General features: G+C 40.7%; 1 protein-coding gene across 1 annotated transcript; it reads left to right on the plus strand.

The window, feature by feature from the left end:
• The first annotated feature begins 1033 nt into the window (after window positions 1–1033).
• Window positions 1034–13026, plus strand: gabra6b (gamma-aminobutyric acid type A receptor subunit alpha6b). The gene is made up of 9 exons (XM_030793406.1): window positions 1034–1068; window positions 1196–1314; window positions 1738–1805; window positions 2499–2719; window positions 3091–3173; window positions 3305–3448; window positions 4844–4996; window positions 10714–10976; window positions 12769–13026. The coding sequence occupies exons 1-9, from the start codon at window positions 1034–1036 to the stop codon at window positions 13024–13026; spliced, it is 1344 nt and encodes a 447-aa protein (XP_030649266.1).
• The last annotated feature ends 10757 nt before the right edge of the window (window positions 13027–23783 follow it).

Consider the following 23783-nt stretch of genomic DNA (forward strand, 5'->3'; position numbering starts at 1 on the left):
CATGTCATGTCACTCTAGACTATACCGTAACCCTATTCATGTCATGTCACTCTAGACTATACCGTAACCCTATTCATGTCATGTCACTCTAGACTATACCGTAACCCTATGCATGTCATGCATGAAAATGATAGGATATGGAAGTGAGGTACTGGCTTTTCGTGATGAATGAGAAATATGTTTAAGTCAGGGAGCAAAAAATAATTTTCATATGTGTTTTGTGGTATGCGTGTCGGACTTTTAAAGTAAATATGTTTACAGTGCAAACACCCCTTTTTGGACACCTTGTTGAGCTGTGAGTGTCTGTTTTAATACCTTGTGACATGATTTAGTTGCTGTGGATTTATCCCACAGTATGTTTTCACTGGCACCAGACGTCATGTAGAATGCAAAACGATTCAAACTGCAGTGAGAGACACTCTGTTATTTTCTAGGCTACATAGTGACACTGAAATCGTCAGTTTTCATCATCTATAAATATCTCGATGAACTTTGACTACTATTTCTGACGGAATGCAGCCGCACTGTTGCGCCAGTAAAAAAAAATATTGTTGGAGGAAGGCTTTAGCACAACATTCAGAGTGTATGGTACTGCTGTGTGGTTAACCTTATTATGATTCAACATCTGTGAAGTGCCCACACAGAGAGCGAGAGAGGGAGAGAAATTGAAACCATCATTGCTTGTAATCTCTTGCACTGGAATATCTGAGCCTTTTCCGAATATCTGTACGGGTCCCTGCTAATTCCCAACCAAAACTATCAGTGGATTTCTTTCTAATCTCCCATAATGCCTTATTCGATTATTGTCAATGCCCCCAGTCCACGCTCTTCCGCCTCTTAAAACTCTTCAGTTTCCTAACAGAGCGAGTCAGATGGAGCGCAACCGCACTGAGGAAGTCGAGCAAGACTTGCGCAAAAGCTTCACCATACACACTAAGCCTTGTGACCATTGTTTTTATCGGCTTTTGAATTATGGAATGTACAAATAATGTCAGTTGACATGGACGTTTCGATGAAAGAGTGCGCGCGAGGCATGGCTTGGATATTCACTTGTTTTCTCCTCTTTTGGTGAGTAGAAAAACAACGTTTTCTTTGACTTTTGAATGGGTTTTTTAGCAACTTTTTTCCCGAACCTTTTCCGCAGATTTAGGTTATTACAAGTCAATTGGGTTTTGAGGTTGTATTTTATTTTAAGTGCTCGGCAGGTTTGTTCAAATCCACGAATGGAAACGAGTATCTATTTGGATAACATCACGCGCATTCTGGATAGATTACTAGATGGATACGACAACAGACTTCGACCTGGATTTGGAGGTACAGTAAATATTTTTTGTAGTAACAGGTGTTTGGGTCAGAGAAACAGCTCTGAAACTCCTATTCTGCAAATAACTCCCCTGAAACAGTAGAGCTCATTCGCTTTTTCAGTAAAGGGGTTGTTGGAAAGTGCTGTGGCTGTAATTAATTTCACTGTCACTTGTCTTTGCCTTGGAGTGCGTTACATCTCCAAATAATTAATTGGTGCACTAACGATTTAGGATCTCGGAACAGGCCATCTCTACAAAGTGGAATTATACTAACGATTTCATTTAAAATAAATAAATAAACACATTCATGGAAATATGTGCATTGCATAAGTTGCTCTCATGTTGCCTGCATTCTGTTTCCTCTGTTGCCTCTGTGTTAGTAAGGTATTTCTGTTTTGTTTTTTTTTCTCCCAAAACAAAACCTTCTGCTTAGGTCCTGTCACAGAAGTCAAAACAGACATCTTTGTCACCAGCTTTGGTCCAGTGTCAGATGTCGAAATGGTATGTGACTAAAAGTGAAATGGAGGCAGTATATCAAATTCACTTGAATGTCCCAAAGATATATATATATATATATATATATATATATATATGTATCTTTACTAAAAAATGGGATCATGTGGAGTAACTGTTTTGGTTTTCCCAGTTTTCCATCACGTCCACTGCCTCAAGTCTTGTCCATCCCAGCCTTCATTATTCTGGCATTTGAGCAGGATGTCATTAGAGCAGCTTAGAGATTTTAATCTGGTTGACAATCCCTGTCCGTGGGGTCCCAGGGCCTGAGCGTTTTATTCCCGCTACACTCTATATTATTTTCCCACAGTGTCTAAAGCCACCAGTTACACCATGTGACCTGCTACAAAGAGCAGGGGGGGGGGGGGCAGTCAGCGTAAATGCAGCTGACTTGGAATCAAAAACATTTTTAATGATTATTCACAAACATAGCCCATAATCTGCTGTCAAACGCCTGGAATCGGGCGGAGACCAAGATGAACTATAATGTTGAAAGCATTGTCTTAAACAGATAATCAAAACAATGAAAACACTGAACAATATTTTTACAATTCATATGGTACACACACACACACACACACACTATGACAAACTCTTTCATTGGGCATTATTTTTCCAGTGTTTTTCAAGGTTCATCTGATGTTTAATGTCATTTTTTAAAAACCTTTCCTTTTGCCTTAGGAGTATACAATGGACGTTTTTTTCCGTCAAACTTGGATCGACGAGAGGCTCAAATTCGAGGGTCCTATTGAGATCCTGCGTCTAAATAACCTGATGGTTAGCAAGATTTGGACGCCTGACACATTTTTCCGCAATGGCAAAAGGTCCATTTCACACAACATGACCACTCCTAACAAGCTGTTTCGCATCATGCAGAACGGAACTATCCTTTACACCATGAGGTACGCCTGTTGCCAACTCTCTCTCTCTCCAAGTCAGGAATAGATCTCCCTTGCCGGGGCTCGTGGGAAAAAAATCGCCAAATGGCGATGGCAGAATTACTGCTCGTTCACAGTCTCATCTTTTTTGAACCGAAGTCTCCAGTCGCCAATGCCTCTTTGTTTGCAACATGTAAAGAACATTAGGCAGCCCTCATTAAAAGCTACGCTGGTTTTTATTTGTTTGGGGTTTTTTTGTTTTTTTTGCCCAAAACTGACAGAAATACACAGCATCTAGCTAATCATAGTTTTCAAGAGGTTCTCAACTGTAGAATCAAGGGATAAGGACTGAGGGAATGGTCTCTCATGTACTTTTATGAATTATTATTTTTCAGATTAACAATCAATGCAGAATGTCCCATGAGACTAATCAACTTTCCAATGGATGGACACTCCTGTCCTCTCAAATTTGGGAGCTGTGAGTTAAAATTGATTTTGTTTTTTTTCTTCTCAGTAATGAAATGATTGTCATTACTGTGTATTGCTGATGGGATATTTGTGTGTGTGTATGCGTAAATATGTGTCTTGTTTTGTTTTTTCTGAACACAGATGCCTATCCCATCAGTGAGATTGTGTACACATGGAAAAAGGGTCCACTCTTTTCTGTGGAGGTTCCCCAGGAGTCGTCCAGTCTACTGCAGTACGACCTGATTGGACAGACAGTGTCCAGTGAAAGACTGAAGTCAAACACAGGTAAAGAGCAACAGCTCAAATGAAATTCTGAAATTTTCAAAACTATGAAAATTTAAGGAAAAAAAAAAATAGAAAGAAAAAAAAATCTTGGAGTCATTTAATTTTTTTTCTTTTATTTTCCCCCAGTTGTTTATGCACTGTGACTGAAGCTGTCAACATAGTGATCGTATTGTTATAGTTAATTATGAGCTATTGTTGCAAAACCTTTATTATTTATAAAAACTGATATATATTACCACAAGCCTTAGCTTTATGCATGATACAAATACAGTGTAAAATGCATGAGGGCAGTTCTGCTTCATTTTACATTTAGTTCTCAAAATTATCGACTGAAGGGTGAAGGAGGTGATTACGGGACAAAGCAGAGGGAATAAAGCTTCATTTAAACAGAGAGTAACATGAAGCTTGAAGCAAAATTCCAGCCAAGACAGCGGAGTCTAGAAGGAGTGACTGGAGCCAGTTCTGCGACTCCTGACCGGTTAGATATACAGATGGTTATGTGGTCAGTGTAGCACGTAATTATTGAAATGTCTCGAAATTAGTCTTTGTGCGTGTAGTTAGTGGTTTGAGTATATGAGGGTTCCAAAAAAGGATCTAAACATTTTAAGCATTATGTTAATAATTTGGTGAAAAATGGTGTATTGTGTCTAAAATTGTTTGCAAAATAAAATTGAGAAAAACGGCGTTTCAGCTGTGTAGTGAGCAAACTATTACAGAACATTAGGTTATGGGGACTGGATCCTGAATGGCAGTTCTTGTTCTGTTCACATTACAGTCTGAATGTGTTTTGGCGCATTCACACTCTTCTTTTATGTGAATCTGAATAGAGACTGTTGGATGATTGGCGACTCTGCCCATAGTCAGACTGACACAAATATCACATTATCTGCAATTCTGCAAAATTTCAAACTCTGAAAAACACTCAGTGTGTGCTACGGGAGAAGCTTTGTGCAGCACTTCCCCACGAACTGGCTCACAGCAAAGATTTATAAATATTTTGCCACTTTCAAATTCAGATAAAAATTCAGTCGTGCCACAGCCATTGTGTTAAGTGTACTGCAGATTTATTGTGCAGTGTGTAAAGTGAAGGGGGCCTCTGAGCAAACAAGCTGTAGTAAAAATACAAATAAATCTCTCTGGGCCATGAGGAAGCGAAAGAGAGCGATTTTTTTCTGTCAACCATCAAACACTTGCATGTGTGTGCTGTGAAAGATCATCTGTGTATTCGCACTCAGCTCCTATTGCTGCAGCGGTAGACGGTCCCGCTATATCTGTTCCCTATAACCGTCACCTCTGTTTTGACAAAAATTATTATCCCGTTTTTCTTTTAACAGGTGTATTTTACGGGAGGATTTAATCCATGTTTTCATGTGTGATTTTGTTTTTTTTTAACAGGTGAATATGTGGTTATGACGGTCCACTTCCACCTGCAAAGGAAGATGGGATTTTTCCTGATCCAGACCTACATCCCGTGCATCATGACCGTAATTCTGGCCCAGGTCTCCTTTTGGATCAACAAGGAATCTGTTCCCGCTCGGACCGTTTTTGGTAGGTGCGCCGTGTCCCCTCTTTCCAGCACAATACTGACATGTAACATAGAGACTAAGAAAGCACGTTCCCACACAGGACAGTCCTGAAAGGTCGCTCGCGTACAGCTCCAGATCAGAGCTAATAAATAACTCATCTAAAATGATTATGTGTTTATTGGTTTATAAGCTCAACAAGATGACTCAGTGCTGAGATACTATATAACAAAAAATGGCTTTTGCTCAGACTCGGTTGCGTTGTATTTTAGGGATGCTGGCCCAAAAAAAGAAAAAGATTTGTTTGGTTTTTTTTTTATTTTATCAGTCTCATGCAGCTGGTCTCTGTTGTCGGCGATGGACCCGGCCAGAGTTACTCATGAGTCTGTTCCCATTCATGACACAGCCCCTCTTTTCTTTTTTTTGTCTCTCCCGCTCGCCCTTTAATACCGAAGAACTGAGGACACTACACTTCATTACTTTAATGCACATTCTTGGCAGAAGTTGATAATGGTCTTGAATCACTTAAGGTATTTTATTCTGTGATGTGCTAGCTCACCACGAGCGCGTCCAGAAGAATGGAAACATCGTTCACTCTCGATCGTCTCCATCACCCACAAAAGGCTGCGCGAAAACGAACAGCCGAATGATCCTAATCTGCCGGCCGGTAAAATTAGGAGCGGCGCAAACTGCTAGCTGTTTTTTTTTTTTCTAAAGGGGTGGGGTGGGGGAGGGGGTGGCAGAAGGTCATGCAGGGACGACCTCTCTCTTTATTACGTCAGAGAACATTGGCCTCAGCGCTTGCCCGGAGGAGAAGTTCGCTCCCTGGTTTTCCCCTCTCCAGTCCTGTCAATTCTTCCGTTTTCGCTCCACTGAGAGTGCCGGGGATGAGACGAGAAATCGGTCTTGGTGAATTTATCAATATATCTATAAAATGGCCCCTGGCCCTGCTTGGGAGCGCGTCAGGGAGGATGAAAACCTTTAACCCGCTCTGAGGATGTTTTCATTAGGGAAAGCATAGCTTGAGGAATTGCAATGGTGTGCTCTCTTTGATTTGAGAGAGAGAGAGAGAGAGAGAGAAAGGGGGAGAGAGAGAGAGAGAGAGAAAACATTGCTACTCTGGATGTGTGGGGTTGTTCTGTGAGCACAGTGTGTTGTTTTGGTGGTCTTACATATAAATTTTAGCCTTCTCTCTCTTGAGCTGCCAGAGCTGTTTTTGCATACACTGGCCTGTCTTATAAAGACACGCAGCAGAGGAGAGTGTGAGACTGAGAATGTCTGATATCTCTGATACAAACCTGATGTCACATTACATCCACTGTCTCCTTGTAACCTTTCCTAGTGAAAACCTGTAAAATATAGGAGAAGAAGTTGTTATATAAGCTCATAGGTATGGGGAGAGGGGATGAATTTTAAGAAATACACAAGTGAAAACTTCTTGTGTTGGTTCTTATTTTTCCTGGGGTTTTTTTTTTTTTTGGACAAAAAAACAAAAATCACAGTATGTGTGATGGTTTTGTGTGTAATCTCGAGAGGTTTTGTGTTCTGAAGGGGAAGTAACAGAGATGGAACTTGGCTAGCTAGTATTCAAATTACTGTAATGCACTATGGGATAGAGAGAGAGAGAGAGAGAGAGGGAGAGAAAGAGAGAGAGAGGGAGAGAGATAGAGAGAAATGCAGTCCATCAGGAGTTGAAACATCCTCCATTGTGATTCTGCAGCATCACAAAGCTCCTTCACCTAAGAGCATAAGTAACCCAGAGCAGCCGACTCAGAGAATTAATTGAGTGAGGTTAATTTGGACCCATTTTTGGCCTATAAATGCACTTGACTGCCTCAAGCACTCTTTTAGTATTGCCTCTCTCTCTCTCTCTCTCTCTCTCTCTCTCTCTCTCTCTCTCTCTCTCTCTCTGTCTCTCTCTCTCTCTCTTTTATTTGGCCTTTTCTTTCTTTGTGGACTTTAGCCGTCCTTCTAGACTTAAAAAGGAATGCATAGCACTCTCTGTATTTGATCAGAGAGCACAGATTGGTCTGCATTTTCCTTTCTTATTTTTCTTTACTTATTTGTAGTTGTTGTTTCTTGTTTTTCTTTTTTGTGGATTAATAATGGTTTCCTGTATCCTTAAACATTGGTCACTGTTTGAAAGCTAGAGAACTCTAGTGAATGTGAAGCAGCAGGGTCATTATCCCTCGCTCTTCTCTGCTTTTGCTTGAATGAAAAACTGTTTCCATAGCGCTGGCCGGTCATAATAACATCATTCATAAAGAACGTGGTATGTTTACCTTCATTATTGATGCTATTTGCTCAATTAACATTATTTTTGAGAAATATCCCAAAATCAGATCCTCCTAGTCTTTCTCACTGATCAGAGAAGTTCCAAAAAACTGAACCAAACACAGCCGAGTGAGAGCAGAGATGCAAAAAGGAAATACAACCACTGGAATTTTCTTTGATTTGTGAAATTGTACATATTTTATGCACTCGCTCCAATTGATCGAGCTTTTCCACACAATCAGAATCTCACACACAGAAGAGCTTTCCATACAAACAAAAAAAAAAACCTGTATTGATTTTACAATGATATTGATTTCTCCACAAAATCACAAACCAATTAGAATCACATTTTATTTGAAAACAGGCATCTCTCTCTCAGAGCTAGCTGTGGTAAAAAGCTTTTGACTGCGAGAGGCCATGCGTTCCAAAGTCTGAGTTTATACGAAACTAGATCCCAACAGCAGGGAAACTGAGCGAGAAATACTTCTTTATTAAACTCAAAGGAAAACATTAAGAGTGATCAGTGGAGTGGAGTTGTGTGTGTTTTATCTGAGAGGAAAACAGATGACTTGGTTTGTACTGTTTTTCCTGCCAGTTTGTTTATTTGAGCCGAGGCCTCGGTCCCATTTTGAAAATGCTGACGGCTGCCTGTTTGAATGAGCAATCATCATGTTACCAGATAGTGTTTGCAAGATACAAACAAGTTGTCATATTCCCTCTTACTCAGTCAAAATTTTCATCGAATCTGCTGTTTCCAAAGCAAAGGACTGTTACTGGAATTATAATAAGTCAATATTAGACTGATTATTTTAAGTGATGAGGGAAAAAGATGCTAACGCTAACATTTTTCTTGAATAGAAGTAAAGTGCTAGCTGTTGAACTATTTTAACAAAGTGTCAGAGACAGTTAGATTGAATTTCTCCCTTGCAGAGACAGTTTGTGTGTACCTTTGTTTAGGAAAAGCATCCTCAACAACTTTCCCATAATGTTACTCGAAACTTCCAAATCTCTTCCACTTTTCAAGGACCTTATGGCCTCTCCTTTGGCTACAAACTCTTTCAGTATTGTGTTTTCACATTGTTGAAGACTGGCCTCTCCTTTGGCTACAAACTCCCTCACTGTTGTCACTGTCACACTCCCCATCCTCTCAGCCTTTCTCATCAGTCTCTCCCCAACTGTACAGTCATGTGTCACTGAACGACGGGGATGCGTTCTGAGAAATGCATTGTTAGGCGATTTCGTCGTTGTGCGAATATCATAAAGTGTACTTACACAAACCTAGATGGTATAGCCATTACACACCTAGCCTATATGGTATTATTGCTCTCTATCGCCTGTTGCTCCTAGGCTACAAAGTGACACTTTTCTTTTTATAAGTGGAAGGAGTACACTCTAAAATAAGGATAAAAAGTACAGTAAATACAAAAACCAGTAAAATAGTTGTTTATTATCATTATCAAGTATTACGTACTGTACACTATTGTATGTGCTACACTTTTGACTATGACTGACAGCGAGGTAGGTTTGTTTGCGCCAGCATCACCACAAACCCCTGAGTAATGTGTTGCACTACGATGATGCGACAGCTATGACATCACTAGGCGATAGGGATTTTTCAACTCAGTTACAGTCTTATGGGACCACCGTTGTTAATGCTGCAGCACCTGACTGTAAATGAGGGCACACTCCCATCTTATGCCCAGTGTTCTCCTCCCAGTAACCAGTGAACACCCCCCCCCCCCCCCCCCCCAAAAGGAGGATTCTCACAGCCCAACAGAGAAATGAGGCATGCAGATCAAACATACATGGATAGATAGATAGACAGACAGACAGACAGACAGACAGATAGATAGATAGATAGATAGATAGATAGATAGATAGATAGATAGATAGATATTATCCTTGTGCTGAACCAATTTTTCAGTCTGTAGAGTTTCACAGAATCCTGGGGACAAATGTCTGTCAGTTTGGCGTGAAAATGTCTAAGAATACTGTCATTAGTAGTTGTCTTTTTTTCCAGTGAGGTGAATGAAAAGCTAAGCACTCATCGTTACACAGTGTAATGAAATCAATCCGTCCTCTTTTGACAGGCGAGCCAAAGCAGAGTGCATGTGAAAAGTCCTTGGGCACAAAAACGAAGTTGAAAAGCTAGTGCTGATGGCTAATGCTAGCAGTTAGACCATTGAGAATGACAGAGAACCTTGAGAACTGAAGTGACTGGTGCAAAACAAAACAAAACAAAAAGTTTGTGCTTTAATGGACATTTACTTTTTCATCACTCCCTCTTTATCAAAAAAAAAAAAAAAAAGAGGCAAAGGTAGGACAATAATTGTTAACCTAAGTGAAAATGTTTTGCTCTCGTTAAAGCTGTAGTGGTTTCGAATGTAACCTGTCTACATTGGGACTGTATGAGATGGTGGAAGGGACAGATATCCTTCATTGTGAAGCTATTCCATCAATGCCTGTGTGAGCACAGTAAACGACCCAATTCAGCAAGGGCACGGCGCACCATTATGTTACGAACATTACCCTCCTATCACCCCCCCCCCCCCCCTTTTCTCCTCTTCTCGTCCACAAAGGCTTCTCTAGCCGGCAGGCACTGTCAAGCCTGTGGAAGCTAGTCTTGAAACACTCTGTCCTTATCTCTCTCTGCATCCGTTTGGAAAACTCGTCCGGATTATGGTAGGATTCAGGGTTTTCTCCCCGCTGTAGATCAGAACTCGACTGCACCATACTTATAACTGTAGCATGGGATTAAATGTGCAGGATATTCTGATGTGTCCAATAGGGGATTAGAACAATTAAGAAATGTCAGGATGTTTGAATTTGTTTCATTCCATTCATTCGTATGCTTTTCTTTTCCTTGTCTACTCCTTCTCACTGAGTATGTAATCACTGTGTTCCACGATTACTTCTACAAATGTGCAAAAAATGAAAAAATAAGACCAGGTCAGATCAGGTAGCACAAAATGTGAGGATGCATAATTTTTAACAGAATGAGAGGATTTTAACAGGGGTTATGGTACTTGATTCCATTGTTTGAAAAAGAAAATACCTGAAGGCTTGTTTGTGCTGGCTGAGCTGAAAGAGATTTGTGGTATTCTTATATGAAACAGATCTAAATACATTTTACAGTGACTGGGCCATTTTTAGTGTGTGCCGTTCTATAAGCCAAGGGAACCTGTGGGCATTACTTACTGCCCAAATTGACTGTGTTTTCTCAAGCACCAAATGTTTCCACATATCATTTCCATCTGAACCGCCACTTTTGTTTCAGCAGCGTTTGTTTCCACAAGTTTTGTAATTTTTTTTTTTTTTTTTCCTGTCGGAGTGTAGGAGGACAGGCAGATTGCTCACACCTACTCACTCCTTTCAAAAAAGCGCCGTTTATCGTATAACGCTTTTGGTTAAGGCTGCAGTCTCCCACGGAAACGTGGCTCTGATTAGTATCTTTCTGCCCTGGCCTAGGCATCACCACGGTCCTGACCATGACCACGCTGAGCATCAGCGCCCGCCATTCCCTGCCCAAGGTCTCCTACGCCACCGCCATGGACTGGTTCATCGCCGTCTGCTTCGCCTTCGTCTTCTCCGCCCTCATCGAGTTTGCGGCGGTCAACTATTTCTCTACGCTGCAAGCCAACAAGGAGCTCCGAAAAGCAGACGCCATGAGAGCGGCGGCACAGGAGGCGGCGGCGGCGACCGCGTCCGCCAACGACGGAGAAGTCGTTTCGGTAATCCTCCCGCTTTCTTTTTTTCGTCCTCACAATCATTCCGTCTTTCTTCCCCCTCCCCTCCCCTCCCCGCCCCTGCACCCATACACGAACCCCGACCCCTCCCTTCATCTCTCTCTCTCTCTCTCTCTCTCTCTTTATCCCTCTCTCTGATAACAAGCATAGTAGACTCAAAGAGACAGCCAGTGGCCTGGTAAGCCGCGTTGCAGTGGATTACATAATCGTGGAGATGAAGCGGCAGTGGTTTGTGACTGGCTCATGAGGGGGCCCCATTACCCCCCAGGGGAGAAGTCAGCCTGTGGAGCCTGCTTTCTCTAAAGTATGAAGAGTACAGGCACGAAATCGAGAGTAAAGACACGGACAGAAATAATGAATGGGCTCAGCCCGTGAAGTAAAGGGGAGTGGAGAGCACACCATCCCCAGCCCCGTCACATCAGGGCAGCCAGAGAGAGGGTGGAGGTGCTGTTGGTGCTGTTGTATTCCCGCACGGCACAAACAGACGTTCGTTTGCGACAAACTGCTAAAAAAAAAAAAGAGCTCCGTGAAAAGAAGAATAAAATCCTACTTTTCTCCTTTCTTCCCATTCTCCATTTCAGATCAAACAAAATACATGATTTGAAAGTATTTGTGGGTTTTTTTTGTTTTTTTTTTTTGAGTATTAAACACTTGGTACACTCTACAATGTCTTAAATTATTTAGGCCTTTACCTTAAAATTCAAAAGAATTTTCCTTTAGTGTGTGGAGGAAAGCTAGGAAAAGCACAGATCTCTTTAATAAAGCAGATACCCCAGCTGTCGGAGGAACATTGTAAAGCCATGACTCTAAGGTGCCTCTAAGAGGAAGATAGACAGAAGTAAGTCTATCTGTGAACATTTGATTTCACATGTAGCCTATATTTTAGCAAGATGCCAGTGCTCACAGCAAAAACCAGCCGTTTGATGAGGGCACATACACCTGCTGCTTGAATTCATGCTGAGGTAGAAAGGCTGCATTTGGCAAGCTGACGCTCACGGGACTCTATTTCGCCCATGAACGTGAGCCAGGCAAAGTTTCCACGCCGAGGCCAAACTTTCGCGAGAGCAAGGCACATCAGACATCTCACAGCCCCTCCTTTGCAAAGAGAGGTTATGAGGCAGATTATCAAAACTCTTTAAAGCAGTGTGTTTTAAATGTATGAAGACACAAAACTTAAAAAAGCACACTCAGCATGGAAATGCCATCTCATTACTAAAAAAAAAACACTATGCTAACATTTGAGACTCTCTTCTACTCTTTTGATCTTTAATAAAATGTTATGACTTTTGCCTCTTTCTCTATATTTCATAACAAGTTCTGCTGCTCTTTGTATGGTACACCATGCTTATGAGAGGCAGCTGCCCAGTCAAAACATTCTTCATGATTGGCCTGTACAGTTTTTAACTACAATAACCTCCCTCTGGACCTGAAAGAAATCTTAACTTTAGGCTGACCTCATTTTTAGCCCTCTTACTTCCTCTCTAAGTTTCACCTCCACTCAGAGTCTCTTTATCCCACGTTATACCCGTTCACAGCGTTGTGCAGTGATGCCCTGTTTTCTGTTCTCAGTCTTTGCTTGTACCTGTACTTCTACTTCTACTTCTTTGTGAAGCTCTTTACACCATTGAATTGTATTGTATTGTATTATAAAATAGTGCTGTACTTGTACGTTATAACTAGCGTATCATTTAAATATTCAAATCAGTGGGGTTTTAGCAGCACTGCGCATGCTGTACTTACCTGTGTCTTTATTCTTTTGTTCTCTGCTGCGACTCAGCCTCCGTCAGACCCGGGTCGCATCCTAAAAAAGAGGATGAACTCTCCGGCGAGGGTGGATCAGACTGGCCAGAGGTTTCCTGGCAACGCCCTCCCCGATTTCCGCCAGCAAGGTTCGGCCGTACCGGCCAACAACGTGCTGACGGGTACCAGCATCATCGACAAATACTCCCGCATCCTCTTCCCCCTGTCTTTCGGGGCGTTTAACCTGGTCTACTGGATTGTCTATCTCACCAAAGATACCATGGAGTCCAGGTAATGATGCGCTATGCACACATTCAACAGTTTAGAGACCGTACTGATAGTGATTCACAGTTGGTGGAGCTTTTGCTGGATGCATCGCTTTATCATTCTGCTGACAGGGTGGGCGGTTTGTAAAAATGTCACTGTCGGAAATAATCAAATTAAAAGAGGTCCTGTCAAGGTTGTACAAGCCGTTAAACACAAATATAACAAAGACAAGGCTTTCTGTTTTATGTGTACCCTAACTAACACCAGAACATCAACTTCCAGCTGTTTTTACTTGGATGCCAGTTTTATTTGTATTATTGTTCAGTCATAGCAGGGTGTATTATAAAGAACAACTGAGAGCAGTTTTTTAATTAACTGATTTGAAGGACCAGTGATGGCTGTTGTTACCAATTTGTAATTATCTTTTTATTGTCATTCCTTTGAATGGGAATCCATTGTAACTATAGGTAAAGCTGTAATTATTGTTCTGAGTCTGTGTAGGCCTTGGCTAGGGCAGCAGAACATTTCACTGTGCTATTGTTAAGGCTTCAAAGTACATTTGGAGGACAATACTTATTGTTATAAATATTTATATCATACACAACAGTTTCTAGTTTTAGTTTAATATTTGTATATTTTAAATAAAAGACATTAGAGTAAAAAAATAGAGAAGTATTTTTAAAGTTTTAAAGATGATCTGATATTTAAAACCTTTCTACAAATTCCACAATGCAATACCATAACTGCCTGTGTCGGAGTGATGTTTTGGTAGTGTGGTAATTCAGAGAATCTTTTTAATATAAAAGTAGTTTTGTTGGGGTTTTATGACTAAATAATAGTGTGGCATTCATATTTGCCCTGCCAAGTTGGTCAATGATTTTGTGATCACAAAATATTTTATTTTTCTTTTTGAGACCATTGAAAACTGATTTTTTTTACACTACATTTGAGGACGCTGAGTTGTAAAAATGTGTTCTCTTGCAGCAGTGTAGCCATATCTGTTAGCACACTGTATTAAAACAACAATAACAACAACAACCAAAGAATGACTGAGGATAAAATCTTATCCATTAACTAGTCAGATTACAACGTTCCTTCAAAGGACAAGTCCAACTGTTTCAAACAGCGCTCGTAAAAACCACACCACATGTGTTCAGCATAATGATAACATCAAGAGCCGCTTGACGTGTGGACCTGTTTAGCGAGAATGTCCCCTCAGCGTGACGTGTCCTTCAGCTGACTACAGAGTGTTGAGACAACATAACTCTAATCTGCACTCAACAGTGCTCAAACTACCCATCAACAAGGCATGCTATGCTTTTTCACGCTGGGCTTTGTCCTGCCTCAGCAAAGCCCAGGAAAACATGACTTCTATATCACTGACGGACGTTTTTACTTTAAATAAATGAAGGAATTGCTACTGAGACATTTGTATGGAATACTTTTAGTGTTAGATCATGTGTAATTTGCAAATCTTTTGGTTTGAACAAATGTTTACATGCCTAACTAAGATGTCCCTGACAACAACAGTCACAACTAGTCAGCTGCTTTTTCTGGTAAATAAGCAGTGAACCTATACCTAGTTAACGAGCCAGCTCCTGACAGAGTTTTAATCAGAGACCTTCACAACACACAAACTGTGTCTCTGTGGTTGGATGTTTATCTAGGTGAAACAGAAGAGTGTTTGGATAGGCTGAAAAAACCATTTTGACACTGATGATTGGCTGTCACAGTTGCAGGGGGTGGGCCCTAAATCCCACCGAATTTATGAAAGTATGAAACTTCAAGGTTCCTACAAGAGTTTCTAACAGTTATTACACACGTTTCATCATCTACAGCATGAGTTTACCTCCTGGCAACACCAAACATACCACTATAGCATCTGACGTTATGATGTTTTCTGTGTTTGTGAACATGCTATTGACGTCATGACAGGGCATGATATCCAATAGGACATGCACATTATAAGCCTAATTTTACAAATGTCAGTCTGGAGACTGGTCTATTTGGAATCATCTCTTTTCTGTAGCAATATTCAAATGAGAAATTCCATTGTCTCTGTCATCTCTTTAACGTGATAGATTTCGGATCAGGCGTATGCATCGTGAAGGTGGTCCAGCGTCAATGTCTGACCGTAGTCTGGGGTCACTATAAGAATTCCTAGTCTTATCTTGGCATTTGAGACATGATCTGAGATGAATTCTCAGCCCTGTGGCAATGTGAGCATGGGTGGTTTTGGCCCTACACTCTCTCGTTTGCTTACTAAGACGATGACGTAAATGTGTAGCTCTATCGACCATTCACGTGGCTGTTTGGTGTTTAGGTCTAGTCTGGGTTTTTTTTTATGGTTTGATGACATCACCTCGGTGCTTGGCCAATTCCACTTTCATAGTTACATTCGTATAGTTAGGTGACAGAGAGTACACATGCAGGTTATACAGTTAGTTAGGAAAATCATTCAAATGACTTAAGTGCACGTTACTGCAACCTCAGATCTCCAGAGAGCAGTGACTGTAACACAGAGGTGGTACTGCTTCCCAGAGCATCGTGGCCAGTGATTTGGATGTAATAACAGTTATGACTACTGAAGCTTTGCCTCCTGTCAAGACTAGGGGATGGATTGAGATGAACAGCCAGTCCAGTTTCCCTGTAAGAGTGGATGTTAAAATAGAGCGGACTTGGTCCACCGCAGTTAACGAAGCCAGTCAGTATCAGAATATGCACACTGGGATTTAACCTAGACCCCTTTCTCAGAGGTCCACCTAGAGATTGGACCATTCAGGGGCTCGTTTTAGAGACTTTCCTTGACCAAAGAATCATCATTTCTGATACACTTTCTATTACTACCTTGAGCCATTTCTATAGAATGGGCACCATGTGTGAATCATTCCTATAGAGTGTACGTAGGGTGACATGTGTGTGGCTTGGTCAAAGGAGTTTTAACATCTTCTATTAATAGAAAAGCATTTCATCCAGTTTATCTAAACTTTCCAATTCATCTCATTTCTAATATGTCTAACCTTTTCTGTGTTAGATCCAATTAAAAGAGACTATTTATATCCCTTGGAAGGAAAAACATATTCCCCCTTGACAGTTTTTTTCTTTTTTTTCCTTTTTTTTTTTTTTTACAAATTACAGAAGTTGCTGTTGGCTTTGTGGCTTCTGAGCAGATTCTGAGTCCAGTTACCGACAGACTGTCTTTGTAAAAAAAAAAAAAAATAAATAAAAAACTACATACTGTATGTATATTACCATTGTTTGTTTTTGTTGTTTTTTTTTAAGCCACCCAAACTCTAAGAAGTCCCTCTCTAAGACCATGATTGTGTCCTTTTCCCCCACCATACTTCAACAACACGTCAAACTATATGCCATGTGACAATGCCGCTGCATACGATGAAATCAAATCTATCGCTAGCTCTGCATCATATTCTGTCACTATCCGTCAGCACTTAGTTATGCCTTATAGTTTGTCTCTGTCCAATCAACATTGAATTTTCCTACACACAAGCGTCAGTGTCTGAAAATTACCCGATTTTATATCAAAGCAAAAGGGAGCTGAAGAAACCCAGTGGAATGGAATGCTCTATACGTCTAAAAAGAGTGCTTTTCACTGACCTACAAAGTGGTTTCCACGTGTAAAAATGACATATCCATTTATTTATGTACTTATATTCACTTACACTCACTCCTCACTCTCCAGCATGGCAGGAACTCAAACTCACTCACAGATAAGAGAACGCATCTCATCAAAATGGCCCAGTAGCATGAGGAAACTACATTACTATCAGTGTAGTCCGAATTTTTTTGTTATTGTTGTTTTGGTGGTTGTGTTTTTCCAAAGCTTGCTGGAAATGAGCCATGAGGAACATTTAAGAAGGCCTTTAGCCAAAGCTTAGAGCCAAAGGATGCGAGATGATGCCGACATTGTGAGACTTTCCTCACATCTTGTCTTTCCGTTCTAATTCCGTTCTAATTTTCCCAGCCTAGGAAAAGAACACCACAGGAAACTGGGATAGATTCACATATTTTTTTTCATAGATACAAGATACAAGATTCCCTTATTCTCACACACTTTCGTACAATCAAGAATGAAATAGCGTTGCTCCTATACCTACAGTGTACATAAATTAAAAAAAAGAGAATTAAAGGAGACTAAAAATGACATATATCTATATACAATTACACGCAGAATGTATGCCCAGTGCAACGCAATACACATGGTGTACTAACAAAAGCAGAAAGTGAACAGTATGGTTTAGGATAAGGTATGTGCTATGGCGGTTGGTGGGGAAGAGCAGCGTGTGTTGTTGTTATAGCAGCATGTCTTTAAGGTCTGTACGGAGGAGGAATCACAGCATGTACTGTCAATGAATAAATTGTCTTTTAGTCTCTACAAAAGTGCGAAGTGTATATTAAACACTTAAAAAAAGGCCATGATCCACAGTTCTGAAGGAGGAGCTTTTTTTTATTTTATAATGTAGATATGTTTTGTTTAAAACGATGAACAGATCTGAGATGGATCTATATGGTTTGATCTGTAAGTAATGTTAATGCACTGCATAAGGATGTGTTTTTTTTTTTTTCCGGTGTATGTGTTGGCGTAGAGTACACAGGCTGTGGCTGAGACATTGAGGAATACACATGCCTGACATGGATGCGTCAGTAATCAAATGTATGCATTTTGCATGTAAATTTCCAAAGCCTGGGGCGTGTATACCATTCAGACCCCCTCATCACACGGTGATGAGTTTGACGATGATGTGCGCTGTCAAAAGCCGCTTTCTCCAGCTGCCGTTTTCCAAAACTGTCTTAGGAAATTGACAAAGACTGAGTGTAAAAGCCTTAGGGTTCTGAGACAGCCGAGGAAAACAGAAAAAAAAAAAAAAGAGAAATGCATCTTTAGCTCCCGTCCCCCAGATTTCTCCAGAACCTCTTCTTCTGCAAAAACGCCACGTTAAATATTACCCCCTGACAGCCAGAGGAAGGCATTATGGGGTTTTTTTCTTCCAATAATCTGCTATTAAATTGTGTTATGTATCAAAAAAAAAAAAAAAAACGTTCCCTATTGTAACATTCTGTTGCCTAAGGTGCAATCATCTTAACCTTTATTCTTCTGTCTGCAAAAAGAAAAAGAGAAAAAAAAGTGTGCTTTTTTTTTTTTAATTCAAGGAAAAGCAGATGAGTTCAGTGCCATTGCTCTGTTTCCCTCCACTTCTCTTTTCAGACTCCTTCAAAGAAAAGCCACAGCAATGAACGGGCATAAAGAAGGCTCGTCTCTGCTGTGTGTGTGTGTGTGTGTGTGTGTGTGTGTGTGTGTGTGTATGCATGCACCCGTGTCTGAGTGCGTGTGCATGTGTGCATTTGTGTGTGTGTATGCATGCACACGTGTCTGAGTGTGTGTGAATGTGTGCATTTGTGTGTCTGTGTGTGTGTGTGTGTGTGTGTGTGTATGTGTGTGTATGATGGAGTGTGCATACATGCACGCATGTCTGAGTGTGTGAGCATGTATGTGTATGAGAGAGAGTGTGCATGTCTATGAGACTTATGTCTATGAGAGTGTTTGTGTGCTTGTGTGTGTGTGTGTACATGTGTATATGTCTGCATGTGCGTTTGTGTGTTTGTGTGTGTGTGTGTGTGTGTGTGTGTGTGTACGCATGTGTGTGCATGTGTGTATGTGTGCACATCTGTGTGCATTTGTGTGTATGTGTGTACATGTGCGCGCACGTGTGTGTGTGTGTGTGTGTGTGTGTGTGTGTGTGTGTGTGTGTGTGTGTGTGAGTGTGTGTGTGTGTGTGTGTGTGTGAGAGTACAGGCCACAGGGACCTGTTACTGCTACATTTGCCTGTCCTTTAACGAACACTTTCAGATCAGATCATACATTATGGAGACACCTTTGTTAAGAGTCTCAGAGAGTGAGCTGTAGGCAATAAACCTCTCTCTTTTACTGTCTACTGAAATACTGGGTATGGGGGGGAAAGGCCCTGTCATAAATCAAAAATAAAGACCATGGCATGTCTACACAACACGAACACCCACCCAATCCCCCACCCCCACCCCAATCGCTTTCAGCTACTCAAACTCAGTAGTTATTTCCTCAAATACAAAACCCAGCACGGTGACTTGGGAAGAGTCTACTAACAGAGACATGTTTGTCCAGTCTTCCCAATCCTCCCTCCTTTTCATATCCGTGAATGCAGTGAGGACACAACCAGAAATCCACGCGTTTGCTTCGCAAGTCATTTAAAATAACATGAGGTTATCTGTTCCGTCTGGCACAAGCACACACACGAACAATAGAGTTCTCAATCAGTTTACAACCAAAAGGGAGAGGTGTTTGCTCTTCCTCTGGGAAGGTGAATGGGGCTTTCCTGTCTAGCGGTTGTAATAAGGTTTGCTCTGTGTTTTCAGCTCTCTCAGGTGTGTTTGACGCACTGTTGGATGGTATGGGTTGGATGAAAAAAAAAAACTTCAGTGAAGCTTTCCTGTGTCACTACAAGCCCCTGCTCTGCTGACTAAGGGACAAGTGGACAGGATAGCTTCAACTTCCCATTCTCTTAAACAAACATACATACGCGTGCACATACATACACGCGCGCGCACACACACACACACACACTCTCCCATTCTCTTAAACAAACACACACACACACACACTCTCTCTCTCTCACACACACACACGCACACACACACACGCACACACACTCTCTCTCTCACACACACTCTCACATTCTCTTAAACAAACACACACACACACACACGCACAGAAGTCAAGATTTTCTGTTCATATTTCCATTACAGACTGTCTCTACCCTTAGCCATAGATACCAAAAAAATATTTTGGCTGTTTTTGTTTTAAAAATAAAGAGGTGTGCTTTTTCGAAAACCCATTATTTTGTCGGAACCAAATGTCCTGACAAATAAACATATCTTGTGCACACACGTATACATATTCAGTGTATTTTCATCTTTTCTTCTTTTCTCTTCTCTTTTTTTCAGGGAGGTGTGAGGCCTCATCAATGCCCTCTTCCCTGACAGAGGGACCTCTCCAGAGAAGGATGGATGGATAGATGGATGGATGGATGGATGGATGGATGGATGCATGCAGTATGACAAAAAAAGCCATGTCTGCTGCTGAATCTGCTCTACTGTTTCTGCTGTTTTTTGTTTTTTTGTGTTTGTTTTGTTTTGGGGTTTTTTTTTAATGTGTGCGTGTGTTTGACGTGAGAGGCGATGAGGGAGGGGCTGTGTGTGAACGCGACCCCACTGACCTCTCCTTCTGGAACCAAAGGCATGGTGTTGACCTGTGCTCTAACCTCCCTCCCTCAGACCGCTTAAAGAGTCTGTCATTCTGTTGTTCTCTCTCTCTCTCTCTCTCTCTCTCTCTCTCTCTCTCTCTCTCATGCCAGTGAGTGCCTCCTCTCTCCCGGAGGACATTCGGAGGTGCGCTGGCACTTGTCTGTCAAACGTGTCACTCTTTTTTTCTCTCTTTTTCTCCTCCCCGCGGCAGACAGAATGACACTCCCTACAGGAGAGTGCTATAGCTAAGTGGCTGGGCTTGCCCTGCGGGCTGCACCGGCACTTTGGCTCTGTTGGAAAAACACACCCACACACACACGTACATACAAACACAGTCAGTGCAGCAGACTTGAGCGACAAGCCTAGAGAGAGAGAACTGTAGGACTCCACAACCCAATGGCTGTTTTTTTCTCTGCCACAAGTTTTTTTTCACCCTGTTTTCTTTCTTTCTATCTTTCTTTCTTTCTCTCTCTCTCTCTCTCTCACTTTCTTGTTCTCTTGCCATCTATCATTCCCCCTTAATTCTTTGTAGGGTTGGATTGAGGTGTCCATGACAAAATATGTTATTTTTTCCCATCTTTTCTCCTCCTGTGAGCCACTGTAAACTCCTACACTCATTCATAGACTACACTCCTACACTCTTACTGTAGATTCACGCCTCTCCACACACACTCTCACACTGACACTCACATATGCCCTTAGAGTGAAGCTTCTGTGAGCACAGAGTTAGAAATAAAAACACACCGGTCCTCATTCTGGCCACACTGAGGTGAGAGGCTTTCTGGATTGTGGGGAGTGTCTCCTGGGAAAAACTGTCTCACCTCCAGGTCACAGAGTTGCAAGATGAACCCCCACCCTCAAAAAGAAAAAGAAAACCCTTCCAAAATCAAACGACGAATTGTATGATAAATCCCACCATTCATTCCAAGGGAGCCAGGATCTCTGCAAAGTGTTACAGAGGAATGGTTTCCTGGCAACAGTGCGCCACTCCACAAATAGGTTCATATATTTATGTTATTTAGATGACTGTTTATCTGATGTTTGCGTTTTATGTAATTACATCTGTCATTATGAGGTTTGAAAGGATGGTAAAATAGTGTGTAATTATTGAGTAAGCAACTACATTTTCATTTTTGAGTGTAATCCTTTCGCAAGCAATAATGAATTATGCCAAATTCTCTCATTAATTGGCTTCTGGTCGGATTTGCATACGATTGCGCAATCTCCAATTAGGGGGAGGTGAAAAATGATTAAGTGAACTTAGAACTGCTGCCAAGCATATCCAGGGTTTAATGTGGTATATTTATGTACCAACCTATGTGTTATTTTTAACTGTGAACACAGTCATTCAGGTTGAGTCATGCTTGTGTGGAAAGGAGAGGGAGAAATGTATCTTCAGTCTAACACACCAGCTAACTGTAATTCTGTAATCGCCTCCTTCCATTTCAATCACATTATTGTTGGTTTGGTTGGTTGGTTGATTTTTTTTTTTTTTCTGCAGGAAACTAGATCTGAGTATGGTGTGAATATCGTTTGTCTCATCCTGATGGTGTTTTTCTGACTGTATATTTCAAAAACATACAGCCATTGGAACTGTCATCGACATACGCCTCAGTGAAAGCACTCAAGAATCTCTCAGCTAACAGTACCTAGGTTTCCACAATATTTTGTGTTTTACAAAAGGCTAAAATGGTGTTTTGATATATTTTTAAGATACGTTTTGATTTATTTAGATGGATTGTATCAAATAAAAAAAGAATTCTGTCTAAAATGACGATATACAAAAACATTCAGCATTTGAGTCCTTTTCGTTGCTTTGTTCTTGGCTGACCTCCTGTTCTAGCAGTGTGCAGCTGAGCAGGTCTGTCTCTAGTTGACTGAGTTAAGATGTTTGTATGAGAGTGATAGGTTTGTCCCTAGGTGACTCAGTTAAGATGTTTGTATGAGAGTGATAGGTTTGTCTCTAGTTGACTTAGTTAAGGTGTTTGTATGAGAATGATAGGTTTGTCTCTAGTTGACTGAGTTAAGATGTTTGTATGAGAGTGATAGGTTTGTCTCTAGTGGACTGAGTTAACATGTTTGTATGAGAGTGATAGGTTTGTCTCTAGTTGACTGAGTTAAGATGTTTGTATGAGAATGATAGGTTTGTCTCAAGTTGACTGAGTTAAGATGTTTGTATGAGAATGATAGGTTTGTCTCTAGTTGACTGAGTTAAGGTGTTTGTATGAGAATGATAGGTTTGTCTCTAGTTGACTGAGTTAAGATGTTTGTATGAGAATGATAGGTTTGTCTCAAGTTGACTGAGTTAAGATGTTTGTATGAGAATGATAGGTTTGTCTCTAGTTGACTGAGTTAAGATGTTTGTATGAGAATGATAGGTTTGTGTCTAGTTGACTGAGTTAAGGTGTTTGTATGAGAATGATAGGTTTGTGTCTAGTTGACTGAGTTAAGATGTTTGTATGGGAATGATAGGTTTGTCTCTAGATGACTGAGTTAAGGTGTTTGTATGAGAATGATAGGTTTGTGAAGAACTGTGAGTCTTGCCTTGGCAGAGCATCTCTTTAACTGTGTTATATATTTATACTGGTTTATGATTGCCCACTTGCAGGTAAATATTATTCTTACACAATATCTGAATTGATGGCATGGTTATAAACTATGTACCAGTCTTCTCTGCCTTTTTTCCCCATCCTTTGTTCATTACATTTCTTTAACAAAGAGTATATTTTAATCTTACAGATGAGCATTGTTTTGTCATGTGGAAAAAACATATTTAATACGTTGTCTCTCTAGTGCTGTATGTTTTGAATGTATGCTGTGTTTCACTCAAAAAATAAAGTCGTATGTTTATCTGTTTGTCAGGCCTTTTCGTGTCATACAAATTCAAATGATGTACTAAAAATAGCATCAGCTGAATAATGTATGCAATTCTCTATTAGCACAAGCAGATTCATAATCTGCAAAATGGAAACACCACCATTCTTATTTTATTCCATCTGTAGTTCATTTTGTTGTGTGAGCTCCTAAAATGTCTCTAAGTTTCACTGCCGCATAAATTATGCTGGCATTTCATTAGACGTTTGCACAAAAACAGTTGCATTCATCGTTACAAAATATCGCCATCAAAACATATTTTTGAAGGAATGCTTCATTAGAGGACTGGCTTGCACAGAGACGACTCAGCGAAATATAAATATATGCTAATTTAAAGTTGGAAGCTATAGCTAAGTTTAAAGCTGTAGTTTTAGTCATTTTCAAGATCAATGAAATCTTTTTTGTGGAATGTGAAGTCAGATCACTGTGTTGCTCATGATAGCCAGTGAAATCCAGGATGTCTGAAATGCTGGCTTAAAATGCTAGTGCTGAGGTTATATTGCCCACTCAGTCTTTAAGGCTGATATAAAATGGGTTTCTGGGCGTAAATGAGTCTAAGACCACATTATGAAGTCAGCTAAGTTTTTAACCAACAGCAGCAGCAGATAAACAAAC

This window comes from Chanos chanos, chromosome 16 (assembly GCF_902362185.1).
Source record: "Chanos chanos chromosome 16, fChaCha1.1, whole genome shotgun sequence".
NCBI classification, from domain to species: domain Eukaryota; kingdom Metazoa; phylum Chordata; class Actinopteri; order Gonorynchiformes; family Chanidae; genus Chanos; species Chanos chanos.

Coding starts and splice junctions, on each gene's coding strand:
- gabra6b (XM_030793406.1), top strand. CDS start 1,034: ATGGCTTGGATATTCACTTGTTTTCTCCTCTTTTG. Junction 2,720..3,090: donor ACTATCCTTTACACCATGAG/GTACGCCTGTTG, acceptor ATTATTTTTCAG/ATTAACAATCAATGCAGAAT. Junction 10,977..12,768: donor ACGACGGAGAAGTCGTTTCG/GTAATCCTCCCG, acceptor GCTGCGACTCAG/CCTCCGTCAGACCCGGGTCG.